At 31.5% G+C, this 17,113-nt stretch overlaps 3 protein-coding genes across 13 annotated transcripts; 2 read left to right on the top strand and 1 right to left on the bottom strand.

The window, feature by feature from the left end:
* The first annotated feature begins 121 nt into the window (after nt 1-121).
* Nucleotides 122-16,516, top strand: LOC126912548 (putative RNA-binding protein Luc7-like 2). Of its 10 annotated transcripts, none has more exons than XM_050705111.1 (8): nt 308-361; nt 12,189-12,283; nt 12,616-12,694; nt 13,654-13,752; nt 14,039-14,257; nt 14,344-14,556; nt 14,671-14,879; nt 15,214-16,516. In XM_050705111.1, exons 3-8 carry the CDS (start codon nt 12,662-12,664, stop codon nt 15,353-15,355), a joined length of 915 nt encoding a protein of 304 aa, XP_050561068.1. In that variant the 5' UTR covers nt 308-361; nt 12,189-12,283; nt 12,616-12,661; the 3' UTR covers nt 15,356-16,516. The 10 variants fall into 10 exon arrangements, with proteins under 10 accessions (XP_050561065.1, XP_050561066.1, XP_050561068.1 ...); XM_050705113.1 differs by lacking the exon at nt 12,189-12,283 and adding an exon at nt 474-568; XM_050705115.1 differs by lacking the exon at nt 12,189-12,283 and adding an exon at nt 474-568 and having other exon boundaries at nt 12,616-12,708.
* LOC126912547 (nuclear distribution protein nudE-like 1) lies at nt 2,133-9,099 on the top strand. 2 transcript variants are annotated; one of them, XM_050705106.1, is made up of 7 exons: nt 2,133-2,478; nt 2,582-2,735; nt 2,808-2,944; nt 3,430-3,566; nt 4,257-4,415; nt 4,721-4,803; nt 6,739-9,099. In XM_050705106.1, the coding sequence occupies exons 1-7, from the start codon at nt 2,405-2,407 to the stop codon at nt 6,847-6,849; spliced, it is 855 nt and encodes a 284-aa protein (XP_050561063.1). In that variant the 5' UTR covers nt 2,133-2,404; the 3' UTR covers nt 6,850-9,099. The 2 variants fall into 2 exon arrangements, with proteins under 2 accessions (XP_050561063.1, XP_050561062.1); XM_050705105.1 differs by having other exon boundaries at nt 2,140-2,478; nt 5,926-9,099.
* Nucleotides 8,701-11,487, bottom strand: LOC118264465 (phosphatidylinositol N-acetylglucosaminyltransferase subunit Q). The gene is made up of 7 exons (XM_035576980.2): nt 10,794-11,487; nt 10,562-10,687; nt 10,332-10,467; nt 10,107-10,251; nt 9,765-9,957; nt 9,527-9,641; nt 8,701-9,403 (listed from the first exon to the last, which is right to left on the bottom strand). The coding sequence occupies exons 1-7, from the start codon at nt 11,334-11,336 to the stop codon at nt 9,222-9,224; spliced, it is 1,440 nt and encodes a 479-aa protein (XP_035432873.2). The 5' UTR covers nt 11,337-11,487; the 3' UTR covers nt 8,701-9,221.
* Nucleotides 16,517-17,113: the final 597 nt, after the last annotated feature.

Genomic DNA, 17,113 nt, shown 5'->3' with positions numbered 1-17,113 from the left:
TGATTGTTCCTCTGTACTTGGAGAGCATAGACATACAATATTGATGGAAAACAACTGCACTACTCTAGCTAGTTTCTAGGCTATGGTTTAAAAAAATAATTCCGCCATTTTAGTTTCGTAATTTGATTGATTTGTTGGCTTTTACGGACGACTGCGATAGTTTCTCTGTGAATAAATGAAAAAATGATCCGGCTCTAAACGATTTTCACTGTGTGATATTCTTGCTAGCTTATGAAGATTTAGTTGATTACCTAGATTTAACAGCGTAATCCTTGGGAAAGGCTAAATTTCCCTTTCAATATGTCAGCCCACGAGCAAATGAGGGCAATGTTAGACCAACTGATGGGCACCGCTCGCAATGGTATGGTATTTTTTTTGTACAACATTTTTTACACGTATATTTTCGATTTTCCTTTTAATATGTGAGACACCAAATGGAATCCGTAAGTACATGTTTTTAAAAATTGTTTCAGGTGAAACCGACAGACATGGTGTCAAATTTTACGATGATGCTGTGTGCAAATCGTTTTTATTACAATGTTGTCCTCATGAAATTCTATCCTCCACGGTAAGATATTCTGTTTTGATAAAATTTATGGGTAATGAATTCTGAGTTTTCATTAAGTTTGATGTACTTCTCTTTTTAAATATAATGTTCTGAAATGTTAATGAAATCTCAGTGATTTAATTTATAATGGGAGTTGCAGTGCTTTTTTGGCCCACATACATTGAGATTTTACATGTGTTCTTTTCTACTAAATGTAATTTAATTATTCTGTACCGATCTTAATGTATGTGTTTGATTTTCACTCTCACATCTCTTGTCATTATGATACTGTAGTGTCGCTGGAGAATTCTTGCATCGGAGTGGCATTAACTGTGGTGAAATATGCTTTTCAGAAAATGCCCAACACTAGTCTTTATTGCTCATCACAATACTTAACAGATGAGGGATAGATTGTATGAGTTAGGCTGTTCTGTAAGTACCAAGATGTACGTATAAAAACATTTATAGTTAGCTGATTGTATTACTACTGCTAAGCAGTATTTAATTTAATAAGGCTCATGAAATAATTAAATTTTCCAACGGTTACTAATGCTGCTTCGGTGAGTACATGAGAAAATTTTAGGAACATGAAAAACATAAGCCTGGGTGAGAGCAATTTGGTGTCATACATACTTACTACATTGGGTACGTACTGTGCTGTTTAAATGGCTAGCATATCCAACAAACTTTTGCATGAGCAACAAAGATTTTCAAACTAAGAAATTCTTGAATGTTTTAGCTATTTGTACTCAAATTCAAGATCAAATGTGACAAGTCTTTGTTATTAAAATGTCTAGTTATAAAATCATACTTTACTGAATATGTACATAACATACAAGTATATTTTATGCTAGTTTTATGTTATTACAAAAGTATTTTATAACATTTAACTTGCCAACATGACAAAAACACTGCACATTTTTAAATTGAAATTTGCATTTAAAATAACACTGATAATGGTAAATTATTGAAATGTATGAAAAACAACTGTTTAAATTGCAATAAGTTTGGTATTTAAATATTTTGTAAAAAATAGTCTGTGACCTTTAATTTTGTTATGTTCTCTATAAATATCTTTGGTCTAGTTAGGATATTCGGGTGTTTCCTCTAACATTTGTAAGTATTTAAGATAAATTACATTATCCTGTGCGTGAACCTGGGCTGTGTGAGCAGTGGTGATGTAGTATGTATTTCTTTAAAATATTTTTATGACAGATTTTTGTGTATTGAGAATTTTATTATTCTAAAACAAATATTTAAAATCATTTTAAAATTGATAAAATACCTCTAAAATACAAGGATCCGTCCATGAGTCGGAGAGTCTCGGACTTCTCTTATTTATATGTTGTTGTAACTTTATTTATATGTGTTTATTTATTTAGTAATTATCTGGTGTGTGACTCAAGGACGAAAATGAAAAAGTCTTAAATCCAACGTACGTGGTGTGACTTTCCCTTTTAATTTATTATTTTTTTTAATAAATGTTTCAAGCAAGCAACAGGCAAGACTCTTAAATACCACAAGGATTAAAAGCCCATGTATCATTTGAGTGAATTGTGACGTTTAATTTTTTTACAGTTAATTGTCATTGTCTTTTTCGCAGCCATTTTAATTTCATTCATTGGATTTTACTGTTTTGGATTTTTTGACGACGAAGTTGTGTCAGTTATTGTGTTTTAACGGGTAATGTTAAACAAAACGTGAAAATTATTGATCACAACGACTTCGATACGAACAAGTTACATTTATAGTATCTACGCAATAGTTTGTAAAACCTGTAACATAATTTTGTTATGAATCGTTAAACATCCTTGGAATCTCATATACCTATTGAAAGTAGTGTAAATTGTTGCAAACATGGAATCTCCAAGACAGTCAGATTCTGATACTGTGGAGTATTGGAAGAAACAAGCAAAGCATTATGAACAAAAGTAAGCAGACTTTGTATATTACTAAAATAAAATGTTAAAACATTGTATTGCTTATTTCATGTAAGTATCAGTTCATGATTCACCATCTATTATTTATTTTTAGGGTCATCGATTTACAACAAGAATTGGACGATTACACCGAAAACTCAGCACAACTTGAAAAAGAATTAGAAGCATCATTAGTACAAGTTGAGAAACAAAACAGAGATCTTGAACATCAAAATCAACGATTGAAAAACGAAATTGAAATGTTAAGGGTGAGTATATTCTTATTTGGTTTTAATATGTGTAAGAGACAATCAGTTCTCATTATGTTCCTTATATTTTAGAACAAATTGGAAAGAAGTCAGCATGAAACAAATGCCTTAGAGAATGAACTTCAAGCATTAAAAATAGATAAGGATAAACAAGGAGTGTATATCAGAGAGCTAGAACAAAAAAATGATGATTTGGAGAGAGGTCAGAGGTAAGAGGTTGCATTACATAATAAAATATTGATTGTTTATTTATTGCAAGACTTGTAATAGCCACTGCAATAATTGTTCTAAATGTGGGTCAGTGGCTTGTTTTAAGAGTTGTATAATAAATTCTTTCTTTGTTTTTGTTAATACCTAGTTATCATGTTATCTATTCTACTTTTTTTAACAAAGATAAGAGACTATACTTTGCAATCATCCTGGATCATTACACAGTCCTATGTTTGTTAATAGTCCAATGCCTATATTTTTATTTAAAAACATTTTACATACAATCAGATTTGAACTGTATTTATGTGTATTAGAATAGCAAGAGCATAATTTTCTATAATTGAATAAACATCGAGTTACTTCTACATATATCTTACACAGTACTCTAAACTACAGTTTAGTCCATAGTATTGATGTCATCAATATTACCTCACAGCAATGTGTGAGTGATTGACTGATTGAACATTTGTTTACACTTTTACAGAGTAATATCAGAATCAGTGTCATACATTGAATCACTGTTAAACCAAGCATACGAAAGAAATGCTGTCCTGGAGAGTGAGGTTGATGAAGTGGAGACTTTGAGGATCAGACTGCAAAGAGCAACAGATGAAGCTAGAGGTATGATAACTAACTTTATGTACATACATGTGTATGTATGTATCTATGAACACATCTTTGTGAAGTGCACTCTTGCAACTGAATTTTGAAGACAATATCTTCAACCGATTGAGCAGTTCTTTGTCTAGTCATATAATTATGTTTAAACATCTGTTCTTTAGATTGGTATCATCATAGCTGTTATTTAGATTTAGACCTCTTTGGCCAAAGTCCAAAAGTTATACCATTACCTTAATACCATATTGTTAAACATTTATAAAAAAAAACCATAACTTTTTCTATTAAATGTTATGTCATCAATTCTTTCATGTTAATTGGTACATTAATTCCAATTTGAATTATTTAATGCAAAAATAATCATGACAATTTGTCAATGATAATGTTTTGCAAATGACGGCATTTCAAAAACTATTTTTTAATTGATTTTTAATAGTCAAAATAATTAATTGATTGATACATTCCAATAAATTATTATCAATATCAAATTTCTACATTATGTGTTAATTCCCATTATAAATTTAAATCTAAAGCCTCATGTATATAGTCATTTATTGCCTATATAATACAAAAATTTAAAATTATGTTCTAATAAAGTCTCAAAATTATGTCCATAATTGGCATACTTGCTATGACACAATTTCAGACTCAATGCTATTTATGTATTGTACTGATATCAAAAATCTATTACAGATCTGAAGCAAGAACTGAAGGTAATGGAAAAGGTTCCCAAACCAAAGAAGGGAGATGACAGTACACTTGATAGCTCCTTAGTCAACGGACATATCTCGAACCCAACTCGGACTCAAGTTGAAATAGAAACACAAACTTCTCTGATGTCACCACAAAAACGTGAGTATCATTCAAATGGAGTTAAACCCATTGACTATAGAACATTTTGTATTTTTTATGGGTTAGGAAGCAAATGCGCACATGGATTGCCTCATAGTAAATGATCACCACCACTCATGGTTACCTTCAACGCCAGAGGACTCTTGTTCAAGGCTATTTTTGAATATACTTTCTATTCACTTAATGCTTTATGTATATGCAATAGTGCAAGAATAGACCTAATACTACTTGAGAGACAGGATCAAGTTCTAATTTGTTGTTACCAATGATGTAATCTAAGTGTTTCAATCATTATATGATTACAGGTGAAATAAATGGCAACGGAATGACACCATCGTCTCGGGTAACGGCCATAAATATAGTTGGCGATTTACTACGCAAAGTGGGGGTGAGTCATACCAATGTTCTTACTTTAGTCAAAGCTGTTTTAGTCCTAATTGTAGCACTAGTCACTTTAGAATGCACTAAATAAGGGATAAGCTAAGGTATATTATTTATTTTATGGTTATTATTTATTTGTGTATTTATATGATATTTGTATTTATTTATATTGTATTTATTAAGCTGTAGAAAGCACATATGCCTTTACATTATAGTAATTTATTTTATTATTTTATGTATACAGTTAAATCTTCGATAATGTAAGTATGGATTTAAAATAAAATAACTTGGGAATCAACTTATTATTATTTATTTCCATATCTTTAATAATTAGCAAAATCTTCATCATTAGCAATCATGACATTGTCACTGGGTAAGCCATAACTTAATTTTTGGGTTGAATTGATGGTTCAGTGAATATTTAGTGTTAACTTATATACATATTTCGATTTTACTGAATATTTTACAACACATTTGTACCCAATTCGGCAATAAGTCTACCTTAAGCTCAATACCTTGTCTGGACCAAAAATAAAATATATTCAGTAGACACAGTGGATCTTTAAATAAAAAATATGACACCATTGAGTGTTGCAGTGTTTATCTAATCCACTATTTGAGTTAATTATTGCCTTATGTGTTGCGCAATTATATTTAAAGTTTCACTTCATATGTAGTAAGTAGGTTTTGGGCATATCAAGAAAGTAAATGTTCTTAATTTGTAACCAGAGTATGTTTATATGGTTATATTTTAAGTGATTTCTAGGTCTACTTTGTATAATTAATCTAATTTGAATATTCATAAAATTATACGAAGGGTTTTATTATGTATATAAATATACATATTGGTAATGCAAAACATTTTTGTTGCTTGCTTTTCACTTACAGTGCAGTGTTATCATATTGCCTTAAAAACTACATCCATTTCATAAGAGCCCTCATACATTTACTTTCTAGACATACCCATGATTAATAAGTAGGTTTATTACTTGTTAATCTTTAGTTGAGCTCAAAATATTATGTAGCACTAGCAGTAGTTTCATAACAAAGATCTCATCATGTCTGTAGATACCTTAATTGTATATGCATGGTTGTGTTGTTGTAGTATGCATGAATTTATTGCTTACAGCTTGAAAGGTTTCTTTGCCGTGAATGTGGTAAGATAAAATGCTCCTGTGACACGCCTGCAGCTGCTTCTCAAATAACTACGCCGAGCGACTCCACCGCCACAGAGAATGGATTGACTAGCAATGACGTTGATACTGGCGGTCCTGTCGAGTACAGGACCCCCCAAAAAGTACAATACGTACGATCACATTCAGGATCTGAACGTAGTTCTATAGTAAAGAACTCACCTGTTTTAACAAACCGCGCATCCGAACAACCGTTCGTGCGTTCCACACAAGCAGAGAATGGGAAATTAAGAAGATCATTTGCCGTACGGTCTCGAGAGGGCTTAGAGAACTTGTTAAGTTTTGCTTCTATTAGAAAGGGGCATGATCATTCAAAGAAAGTCCGAAACTAATGTGATTTAGTTTTTATGAATATGAAATAGTTCAATGCATTGTTATAGCTTTACTAGAGATTAATGTTTTTTTTTCTTTTGATGTTTTTTTATTGTTTACGTATCGACACATCCGTAAATATTGAATGAATCTATTGTATTTAGCTGAAATTAAAATGATAATTTAGAACTAGACTAATAGTTTTACACTAAGAATTTTACAACATAACAGAAAATGACTGCTGTAATATAATAGTGTTATTGTCTGTATTAAACTGCATTTTATTTATTTAAATAATATTTTCAGCTCGTCACGCCTCATTTGTACATAGTGTATAGTTGGCTTTAAATAATAGGTGTTGGTTATCACCGCAAATAATTTCCTATCACCTACTAATATTAACATCATCATTTACTGTGTACTTTTCTTCATTGTAGGCTTTGGAATCAAAGTTAGCGTCGTGTCGCGGTACAGTTAGACCTAAAGAACATTCACCAAATTCAGCCTCGGATGTGAATAAGGACTACAGGTGTGTACTCAAGAACTAGATACGTCCATCATATCATCACTTCTGTATCGTGACGTGCCGCCCGCGCCCGCGCCGCAGCGTTTAGCTTCTAACATAGTGTGATACTATATCGAGCGAATCTTCAAACATCGCTTATCTTGCTGATCATAATGAATTCAACTCGAGTACTGTGATCATAATCACAATTTTCCTAATTTTACTAATATCTGTGATGATAATGAAATAGTTAAGGATCGGTATATCTATGTGAACGGTTTTGGCCTACCCACCGGAGGACTAGCACTGTGTGAATTACATACCGCACACCATGTAGTTATTAGCTTCACGAAACATGTGTTGTTTCTATAATAAATTAATGATAATAAAAATTAATGCGTCCATCTTGAAAAACAAAAAAAAAAAAACTAAAATGTGTTAGTTTACCGTGTCTTTCGGTAATATAGATCTGTTCGAATTCACTTCAGAATGAATAGTTATTGTTATAATATTGAGTTAATGTCTAAAATAATTATCACTTGAGTGCACGTTTTCTCGGTGTAAATTTTAGGAGCTATTGGACTCACCTTTACATTACTACATTAAATAAAAAAAAAGATACTTTAGTCTATTGGTGGACAAAAATATTTTCGAATGATATTTATGTAAATAGTAGGTAAAGAGGTATGAATGAAATTGTTAAAATTTAAAATATTAAAAATTTATCAGTAAAATTTGCAATGACATTATTTATAAATCTATGTATGTAATATGTATTGTATAATATGTATTTTGTACTTGCATAATAGTTATATATTTATAAAGATGCTATCAAATCTATGTATTCGACAATACATGAGAATATTATTATTATAGCAATAAATGTTTAAGTTAGATTTCTTCGTATCTGTTCTGTATCGCCATGAGGTACTATATTAATATGAGGATTTTTACAATATCGACAAGAATAATTTAATAACAACATTCTAATAATATAATCAGGTGCTCAATACACAATTAGTTAAATACTTAGAACTGGAACGATTTGAATACTATTTTTAAGAATTCGTTTGATTTTATAGATTTTCGATAATGATTGTAGGTGTTGCAGAAATAATTTCGTGACTAACCATAATTATTATTGGGCAATAATTGCATGAGTGTATCACTACATTGTTCTTAGCATGCACTAATGATTGTGTTAAGTGTTCGTCATTCCCTTAATATGTATAGAGGGCGTACGGATCGCTGTCATGGAAACTAAAACCAAACATTCGATGTATTGTTTGTACATGTCTTTAAATAACGTTTTGTCAAGGAACCCAGTATTGTTTTATACTAAATCCGGGATCAACATCAAAATTCCCTCATCGCGCATGTTTTATCGGTGTTGCGACGATGACGTCATCTTACTTTGCTAGGCCAGTAGGCCATCAATGAGATAACAACTAGATTAAAATGCACTTAGATAACAAACAAAATTATCGATAACAGTAACAACTTAATACGCATGGCCCATTCCACAATTAATAATTTCACATAAATTAGTTTTAATTACATATTTTTTCATGTAAAGCTCACATCAATAGGTTGTAGTTCTAGTTTCCATAACAGTGTTCCACATGCAGTGTATAACATTTCTTTGTATTTGGCATTGTTATCACCAAGTTAATAAAAGATCATTCTAATCTAATTGAATATTTCTTAGGATAACAAGCTTGGTACAAAATAATTGTATTAATTTAATATTATGACGAGAAAGTCGTGTCTTGCCCTAAACACTTAGTATACAAGTAGCAGCAACTTTGGTTTTCAATTACAATTTCACTACATTCTGTCATTCATTATTAACTAAACTAATAAAACGAGAGAATATGAAATGAAAACAAATGACTGTAGGTAGAATTTGTAATTTTCAATAATATTTCTGCTATATAATCTCAACACTGTGTTTACAATAACATATAACTGTTACAAAATAGCCCCAAACAAAAATAGTGTGTAATTAGAAACTCACAATGTAATGTACCTCTAAAGTTGATTTGTTTGAGGTCTTAAATAAATAATAATGTATTCTAAATTGTTCTAAATAGTAAAATCTACAGATTTAGTTGGTCGAAACAATGGTTTGTCAATTGCGTAATGTTACTCAAATGTATTTGCCCAGTTTGCTGCAAATAGTTTTAAGTATTTAGCATTTATACGTTCACGCGTGTGGTGACCAAACAACTTTTTATTTTTTACGCAATATGAAATATGGAACGATAATAAAGTACGTCAAAACGGAACACAATCTTTTCTTTAACCTTCCTTACAATTAAAATATTTAGCTATACACAATACTGAAAAATATGCATCTTTGTTTATACACAAAAGAAACATACATATTTTATTTATTAAAATTAAGTATGATCTTCAAACAATTTGTTTCCCAACAAGCACATTAGAAAGTAGGTTGCCCCATTCAACTTTGTTAAGAATATGAACAGGTGGTTTAAATATTTTTAACAATGCTGGAATCGATTTTTTAAGTAATTGTATTCGGAGCACCAAGGGAGAATTCTCTTCTTGGTTTATTACTTCTATTAGTATTTTACCTGGAAATCAAAAAAATAAATTATTTTAAAGAAGTTACTCTTTACTGGAGAATAATTTGACTTTATAGAGAAGTATCAACTTAATCAGCAATATAAGATAATTACTTTTATAATTAAACTTACCTATAACTTTTGGGGAATTAATCACCCATAGGGTCACTACATACAGTGGTGATGTTTGTATTGCATAAATTATTTTAGCTAATAAGTGCTGCACGATGAGAGACAACACTCTAAACTGAAAAAAAAAGATAATATATTCATTTTATTGCACAGATTATGTATAGCAAGTGCAAATATAATCTTTCATCTCTATTAACCCTTTTGGGGTATAAAAAGCATGATATAAAAAGGTCCTTACCACAGTAAATACTATGTAATAAAGAGTTGTGGTAGGCAATAACAGTAACAATATAGTAAATGCCACAGTGCCTACAAAAAGTTCCTGGTTTGTGTATTCACAGGAATCAATGCCACCTCGTAGCGGATTGTATTTTCTTCCAACAAACAGTCTGAGTAATGCTATTAGTCCAGATATCTGTATATTAAATAGCCTGTAATTTAAAGTAAATAGTAATATTAAACAGATTTTAAATATTTTTTTTATGTTCTGTTCAGACTACATAAATTATATCTCATAGAGTTATTCTTCATTCTTTGTAAAAGTTAAATTTTAAATCATTATTGTGTATAGCATTGTTACCTGGCTGCATACACATAAATGCAATATGAATGGAATGTTGCAATGCATATTAAATCAGACACTATAGCAGTTTGAAATGTGAATCCTAAATATCCTATGTAGTGGTATATGTCCAGTATAATATACAGTTTCTCTCCAGACACATCTGTAAAAAGAAATAAACCAATTTAAGTTAAATATTGAGAAAAGTAATCATAAATTATTAATAACAGTCAGTTTATTTACCTAGAAACAACCACCATAGTTGCACATGATAAGAAAAATATTTTCCCAGCATTTTGTTAAAGGCATTATTTAGTTTCAATCCAACTGGAGCACCCATAAGCCATTTTAGAAGAGAGTAAAGAGAATTAATTAGTTTCTGCAACAGAGAAAAGTATATTAGAAGAAAAAGGTCATAAATCTGTTGTGTAACTAATTGAAACTTTAAACAATGAAATATTTGTACTAGTTACCTCTAAAACTCCCATGAGTCCTATGCTAATATCTCTTTTGTCTTGCGATAGCCATTGCAGGGCAATATATCCCAAGATTATGTCCATAACTATAGCTAGAATTAAATTACCTTGTTTCACAGCCACCTGAAACATTAATTTAGGTATTATACATTCTTTGCTACTTGAATAATAGTAACATCTGAAATAAACTTGAATAAAATAGAGGTTAAACACTTATACTTTAACTTACTTTTTTGTCTCTCCGGAGAGTTGATATTAGCCATCTAAGTAATCTCCAATAGTTACAAATATGTTGCAGAAACATGGAAGAAGCCAGCCACTGCTGGTTACTAATATTAGTATCATCCTTATTAACTAGTCCATGTTCTTCTTGTATTAAATTCACTAATTTTGTAAAATAACTATTTTTTGAATCAGTTATTGCTTGAGAGTCTTTAATACTGTTATAATCATACAACATAAGAATACAACTAGTAGTAGTGATGACTTGCTTTCCATTTAATTGTATTTTGTTAATTTTTAATGTTGTATTTTGCTCTATATCAAGAAAATTTGAAAATCTATTTGAAACTTTTTTCGGCAAGTATTCGCCGCAATATCCATATATTTCGTTTTCTCGTTGTTTTGCAGGCCACACAATATCACTATTAGCATATTTCGTTATATAAATAGTTACATTATTATCATTAGAAGTAGTAATATATCCCTTGAAAAAGATTTCCTTGGAATCTAGTGGGAAAATTGGTATTAATATTCTAACGGTAGAGGACATTTTCGCTACATTATTTACCTTGTCATTAGAATCAACAATACTTAAAATAAAGTTTGAACGAACTTAAAAAATAATAATTTTACGGTATTTTATTTTGACAACAACTGGTAAAGTGATAAGCAATGATAACGCATAGCGAGTAAGAGCTAGTGTCAGGTGTCAAAAACTGTTAATGACAGTGACAATCTGTCAAATAGAGTTCTTTTTATTTATCCTGTCAGACCGATTCGATTATTCCTGAATAGTCGATTTTGTAATGTGATAAAATAAAATTCTTATAATAAAACAAAATATTCACCTTTTTTGGAACCCGTAAAATAACCCGTAGAACCCAAAAGATACACTTCAAGTCAAGTTCTCTTTTATCTGAGCTTGAACTTGATTGTTCCTCTGTACTTGGAGAGCATAGACATACAATATTGATGGAAAACAACTGCACTACTCTAGCTAGTTTCTAGGCTATGGTTTAAAAAAATAATTCCGCCATTTTAGTTTCGTAATTTGATTGATTTGTTGGCTTTTACGGACGACTGCGATAGTTTCTCTGTGAATAAATGAAAAAATGATCCGGCTCTAAACGATTTTCACTGTGTGATATTCTTGCTAGCTTATGAAGATTTAGTTGATTACCTAGATTTAACAGCGTAATCCTTGGGAAAGGCTAAATTTCCCTTTCAATATGTCAGCCCACGAGCAAATGAGGGCAATGTTAGACCAACTGATGGGCACCGCTCGCAATGGTATGGTATTTTTTTTGTACAACATTTTTTACACGTATATTTTCGATTTTCCTTTTAATATGTGAGACACCAAATGGAATCCGTAAGTACATGTTTTTAAAAATTGTTTCAGGTGAAACCGACAGACATGGTGTCAAATTTTACGATGATGCTGTGTGCAAATCGTTTTTATTACAATGTTGTCCTCATGAAATTCTATCCTCCACGGTAAGATATTCTGTTTTGATAAAATTTATGGGTAATGAATTCTGAGTTTTCATTAAGTTTGATGTACTTCTCTTTTTAAATATAATGTTCTGAAATGTTAATGAAATCTCAGTGATTTAATTTATAATGGGAGTTGCAGTGCTTTTTTGGCCCACATACATTGAGATTTTACATGTGTTCTTTTCTACTAAATGTAATTTAATTATTCTGTACCGATCTTAATGTATGTGTTTGATTTTCACTCTCACATCTCTTGTCATTATGATACTGTAGTGTCGCTGGAGAATTCTTGCATCGGAGTGGCATTAACTGTGGTGAAATATGCTTTTCAGAAAATGCCCAACACTAGTCTTTATTGCTCATCACAATACTTAACAGATGAGGGATAGATTGTATGAGTTAGGCTGTTCTGTAAGTACCAAGATGTACGTATAAAAACATTTATAGTTAGCTGATTGTATTACTACTGCTAAGCAGTATTTAATTTAATAAGGCTCATGAAATAATTAAATTTTCCAACGGTTACTAATGCTGCTTCGGTGAGTACATGAGAAAATTTTAGGAACATGAAAAACATAAGCCTGGGTGAGAGCAATTTGGTGTCATACATACTTACTACATTGGGTACGTACTGTGCTGTTTAAATGGCTAGCATATCCAACAAACTTTTGCATGAGCAACAAAGATTTTCAAACTAAGAAATTCTTGAATGTTTTAGCTATTTGTACTCAAATTCAAGATCAAATGTGACAAGTCTTTGTTATTAAAATGTCTAGTTATAAAATCATACTTTACTGAATATGTACATAACATACAAGTATATTTTATGCTAGTTTTATGTTATTAGAAAAGTATTTTATAACATTTAACTTGCCAACATGACAAAAACACTGCACATTTTTAAATTGAAATTTGCATTTAAAATAACACTGGTAATGGTAAATTATTGAAATGTATGAAAAAACAACTGTTTAAATTGCAATAAGTTTGGTATTTAAATATTTTGTAACAAATAGTCTGTGACCTTTAATTTTGTTATGTTCTCTATAAATATCTTTGGTCTAGTTAGGATATTCGGGTGTTTCCTCTAACATTTGTAAGTATTTAAGATAAATTACATTATCCTGTGCGTGAACCTGGGCTGTGTGAGCAGTGGTGATGTAGTATGTATTTCTTTAAAATATTTTTATGACAGATTTTTGTGTATTGAGAATAATATTTAATGAATACCATTTGTGTCTGTTAGGGAATGTTATAAAACTGTATCATTAAGTTAAAGATGAATATAAAGTAAATCATACCTAACAAAATTTGTTGGACAATTTGGTATAGGACATTTAGTATTTATGTGGTTTTTATTTCTATTACAGCGTATGGATTTAGGTGAGTGTCCTAAAATACATGATTTGGCTCTACGGGCGGATTATGAATTAGCTTCAAAAACCAAAGACTATTTCTACGATATTGATGTAAGTATAGCTATCTATATATTGCATATACATTTGAAAATTATTAAATAATTATAATTTTTTTATTTATACATTGATATTATTTATTGATAATACAAATAATGTTTATATGGTGGTGGTAAGGAGAGACACCAATCGTCTAGCAGCAGAGACATTGTGGTGAAACATTATCATTACTAGCACAATATTGAATTTACATTTAATTGTATTTTTTATTTAATTAAGTAATCTGTATGTGCCATTTAAATATTCAATAAGTAATGACTGTTTGATTTATGGTGCTTAGGCAACAGAACATTTAGAGGCATTTATAGCTGATTGTGACCGCCGAACTACAGCAGCCAAACAGCGCCTTGCTGAAACACAGGAAGAACTATCAGCTGAAGTGACTGAGAAGGCAAATGCTGTGCATGAGTTGGCTGAACAGATTGGTCAGAAGCTAGCTCGGGCTGAAGCACTTGGAGAGGAGGGCATGGTAGAAGAAAGTGTCAAACTCATGGGAGAGGTATGTTGTCAATTAAGACTTTACTACATTAACATAGTGCTATTGTTTGGAAGGTTCACAATGTTTATTATTTGCTTGTATTACAGATTGATGAGCTCCGTAAAAAGAAGGCAGTAGCTGAACAAGAATACCGTAATTCTATGCCAGCTTCCTCATATCAACAACAAAAATTACGAGTTTGTGAAGTGTGTTCTGCATACTTGGGTATACACGACAATGACAGACGTTTAGCAGATCATTTTGGAGGCAAACTTCATTTGGGCTTTATTACCATTCGAGAGAAACTAGCTGAATTAAAGGTAAATGGGATATTTTGCCATAAAAATTAATTAAAAAGCTATATATAATTACACTTTGAATTACATGTACATAATTATGATTAACATAAGCTAATTAAATACACTTGATTATAGAAAACTGTTGACAAGCGACGTGAAGAGCGTGGTGCTTCAGAGCGTGAACGCTCAAGTGGCCGTCGGCACTACGTCGGCGGACGCGAGTTGGATCGGCGAGCACGGCGCCACCGCGAGTCTGCGCGGGACCGCGACCGCAACAAGGAAGACCGTGATCGTGACCGTAAGGACAGGGACCGTAGAGACGGTGACAGAGACCGAGACCGCAGGTAATCTTCAAGAAGTTTACATACTCAATAATATAACTGAATACATTTTAATTTGTATTTATGTGATCTACATAAAAAAGATGCATTTCATTTCCTTAGATATGAACAGCGTAATACATTGTTTATTTTACACAGACAGACAGCGCCTGCTGCTTGATCTTAACATCTCTAATTCTCTACGATCGGAACTGGTATGGTTGATTTAAAACCAAGTGTCGTAAATTTTTCAGTTGTTGTAAACATAAAGTAGTTGATGAATTTTCTGCGCGGTATTTGCCAATTTATGAGTGTTGAGATTTTATCGGTATTGACTTGTACTTATTTCTTTGAACAGACGCAGTCGGTCACGGAGTAGAAGCAAGCGTGACGGCTCCCGCGAGCGTTCTCGTGGTCGCGATCGGGATCGTGAACGCGAACGTGACTCGCGCCGCAGCCGCTCACATCGTTCCTCTTCAAAAGAACGCAGACGCGATTAGCAACAGATACAACACAGAATCATTTAGGAATATTATTATAATTAATAGCCTGCTTCCTATCTCAAACCTACCATGTGGTTGAATAAAATCCACATTTTATTATATTCTACAATAGAATTTTCTCATGCGTAAATAGATTTTTTCTTTATCTCACAATAACGTATTTTAATAAAACTTAATATCCTGTCGTAATATATGCTAACATTATATGGATTGAGCATGACGAATTCTCAAAAGTCAGAAATTTATTATTTTAGAAACCTAAGAATTGCGTTTTCATCACCTATAGCTATTAATGTAGTTATTTTCTGCAGATTTTAGAAAACTGAAACATATGTTGTCAATATGGTGTAATTATATTTTTACTATCTAGTGACAATATATTTTATTGATAGCATGAATATTTATGTTGACTATATTTATAACTAGCACTGCCGACAGAGGAGCAATGTATTGTAACGCCTAAGTTTCATTTCGACTGACGATGTTTGTGACTAAAACTTCCAGTCTGTGTATATGTAATATTGTTTGAACGATCCTGTATTATTTGATGTGTGATCATAAAAATGTAGAAATATTTGTCATTGAACTATAAATAGGCCAGTGTAGTTAGCTTCAAAAATTCCAAAACGTTGGAACAGTAGGAAATGGAATATTTTTTGCCATTTAACTTATTCTTTGATAGGAGCAATGCTTTCTACCGGCTTTCCATCCGTTAGTCGATGGGATCGCCTGTGTCTCATTATTTTTTTCTATTTTATTCAGTTCTAGTTTTCGTACTGTTCTTAATTATTGTATAAGCTATTTGCCCCTGGCCTTTGTGTAGTAAGAACTGATTTGCAGGATCGTTCAATTATTAGTATAGGCTATATTATATAAAAACGTTTTATTTTAGTTCTAAGTACCTATGTAAGACTTGCTAGGTTTTAATATAAAATTTAATTTTGAATACTGTAATAATATTACAATTTCTGTCTGTATAGACTTAGTTTGTTTGCGCTAGTTAAATATTGGGATGAAGATATTTTAGTAGTTACAGAGATGATATTAAGCCAAAATATCAGAAGCAAGTCAGACATTACAATCATTATACACGAAGACATGATGTAACATGTAGTTTAGTGCTTTTCGTTTGTTAAAATTAAAAATCATTGAATAATATTGCTTTTTTATTTCAATCCACAAAGTTTGTGTAAGAAATAGAAACCCAAACCCCCAAATCTGTGAAATAAAATGTATTCCAAATAGATTTTAATCACAGCGATAAATAGTAAAATTGCAGTGTAGGATGGTACATGGTTTTTCTAGTTTATGAGATAAAATTGGGTCAGGAATCCCACTGACCAGTTAGTGTGAACTGAAGTTATCGATATTTATTCCAAAGTATTAGAAAGTGTATTGAAAAGCGAGTAGGTATAGAATATATATAATTGAATGACATTTTATGACACTAAACACTTCAGAATTTCAACAAAATTATCTCACATTTGTTCCAAGTTACCAGGACTCCATAAGATTTCCAACAGAAAAAGCTGTGTAGCAATGCTGCGAGGACATAATAGCCAAGCTGTGGAACTGTGACTATTTCCACTGATACTACGCTGTGTAGCTGTGTGAGGAAGAGCTGCGCAGCTCGAGTATGCGATGTATCGATTAGTAGGGAAGCCATCCATAGTACGCATCTTTCCATATAAAAACATGGACTACAGCAATGAATATGGTAAGTGGATGCCACACGCATCCACAGCAACGTAGTAT

Source organism: Spodoptera frugiperda, chromosome 26 (genome assembly GCF_023101765.2).
Source record: "Spodoptera frugiperda isolate SF20-4 chromosome 26, AGI-APGP_CSIRO_Sfru_2.0, whole genome shotgun sequence".
NCBI lineage: Eukaryota > Metazoa > Arthropoda > Insecta > Lepidoptera > Noctuidae > Spodoptera > Spodoptera frugiperda.
Note: the sequence above shows the minus strand (reverse complement) of the source record. Positions and strands in the feature narration are given on the sequence as shown.

What these genes read in the sequence shown, in the direction of transcription:
- LOC126912547 (XM_050705105.1), top strand. Translation starts at nt 2,405, where the DNA reads ATGGAATCTCCAAGACAGTCAGATTCTGATACTGTGGAGTATTGGAAG. An exon ending in AGCAACAGATGAAGCTAGAG is followed by an intron (nt 3,567 to 4,256) that starts GTATGATAACTA and finishes AATCTATTACAG; the next exon opens with ATCTGAAGCAAGAACTGAAG. An exon ending in TCTGATGTCACCACAAAAAC is followed by an intron (nt 4,416 to 4,720) that starts GTGAGTATCATT and finishes ATATGATTACAG; the next exon opens with GTGAAATAAATGGCAACGGA.
- LOC118264465 (XM_035576980.2), bottom strand. Translation starts at nt 11,336, where the DNA reads ATGTCCTCTACCGTTAGAATATTAATACCAATTTTCCCACTAGATTCC. An exon ending in GACTCATGGGAGTTTTAGAG is followed by an intron (nt 10,468 to 10,561) that starts GTAACTAGTACA and finishes TCTCTGTTGCAG; the next exon opens with AAACTAATTAATTCTCTTTA. An exon ending in ACTATGGTGGTTGTTTCTAG is followed by an intron (nt 10,252 to 10,331) that starts GTAAATAAACTG and finishes TTCTTTTTACAG; the next exon opens with ATGTGTCTGGAGAGAAACTG.
- LOC126912548 (XM_050705108.1), top strand. Translation starts at nt 301, where the DNA reads ATGTCAGCCCACGAGCAAATGAGGGCAATGTTAGACCAACTGATGGGC. An exon ending in GATGGGCACCGCTCGCAATG is followed by an intron (nt 362 to 12,188) that starts GTATGGTATTTT and finishes AAATTGTTTCAG; the next exon opens with GTGAAACCGACAGACATGGT. An exon ending in AGAAACTAGCTGAATTAAAG is followed by an intron (nt 14,557 to 14,670) that starts GTAAATGGGATA and finishes ACTTGATTATAG; the next exon opens with AAAACTGTTGACAAGCGACG.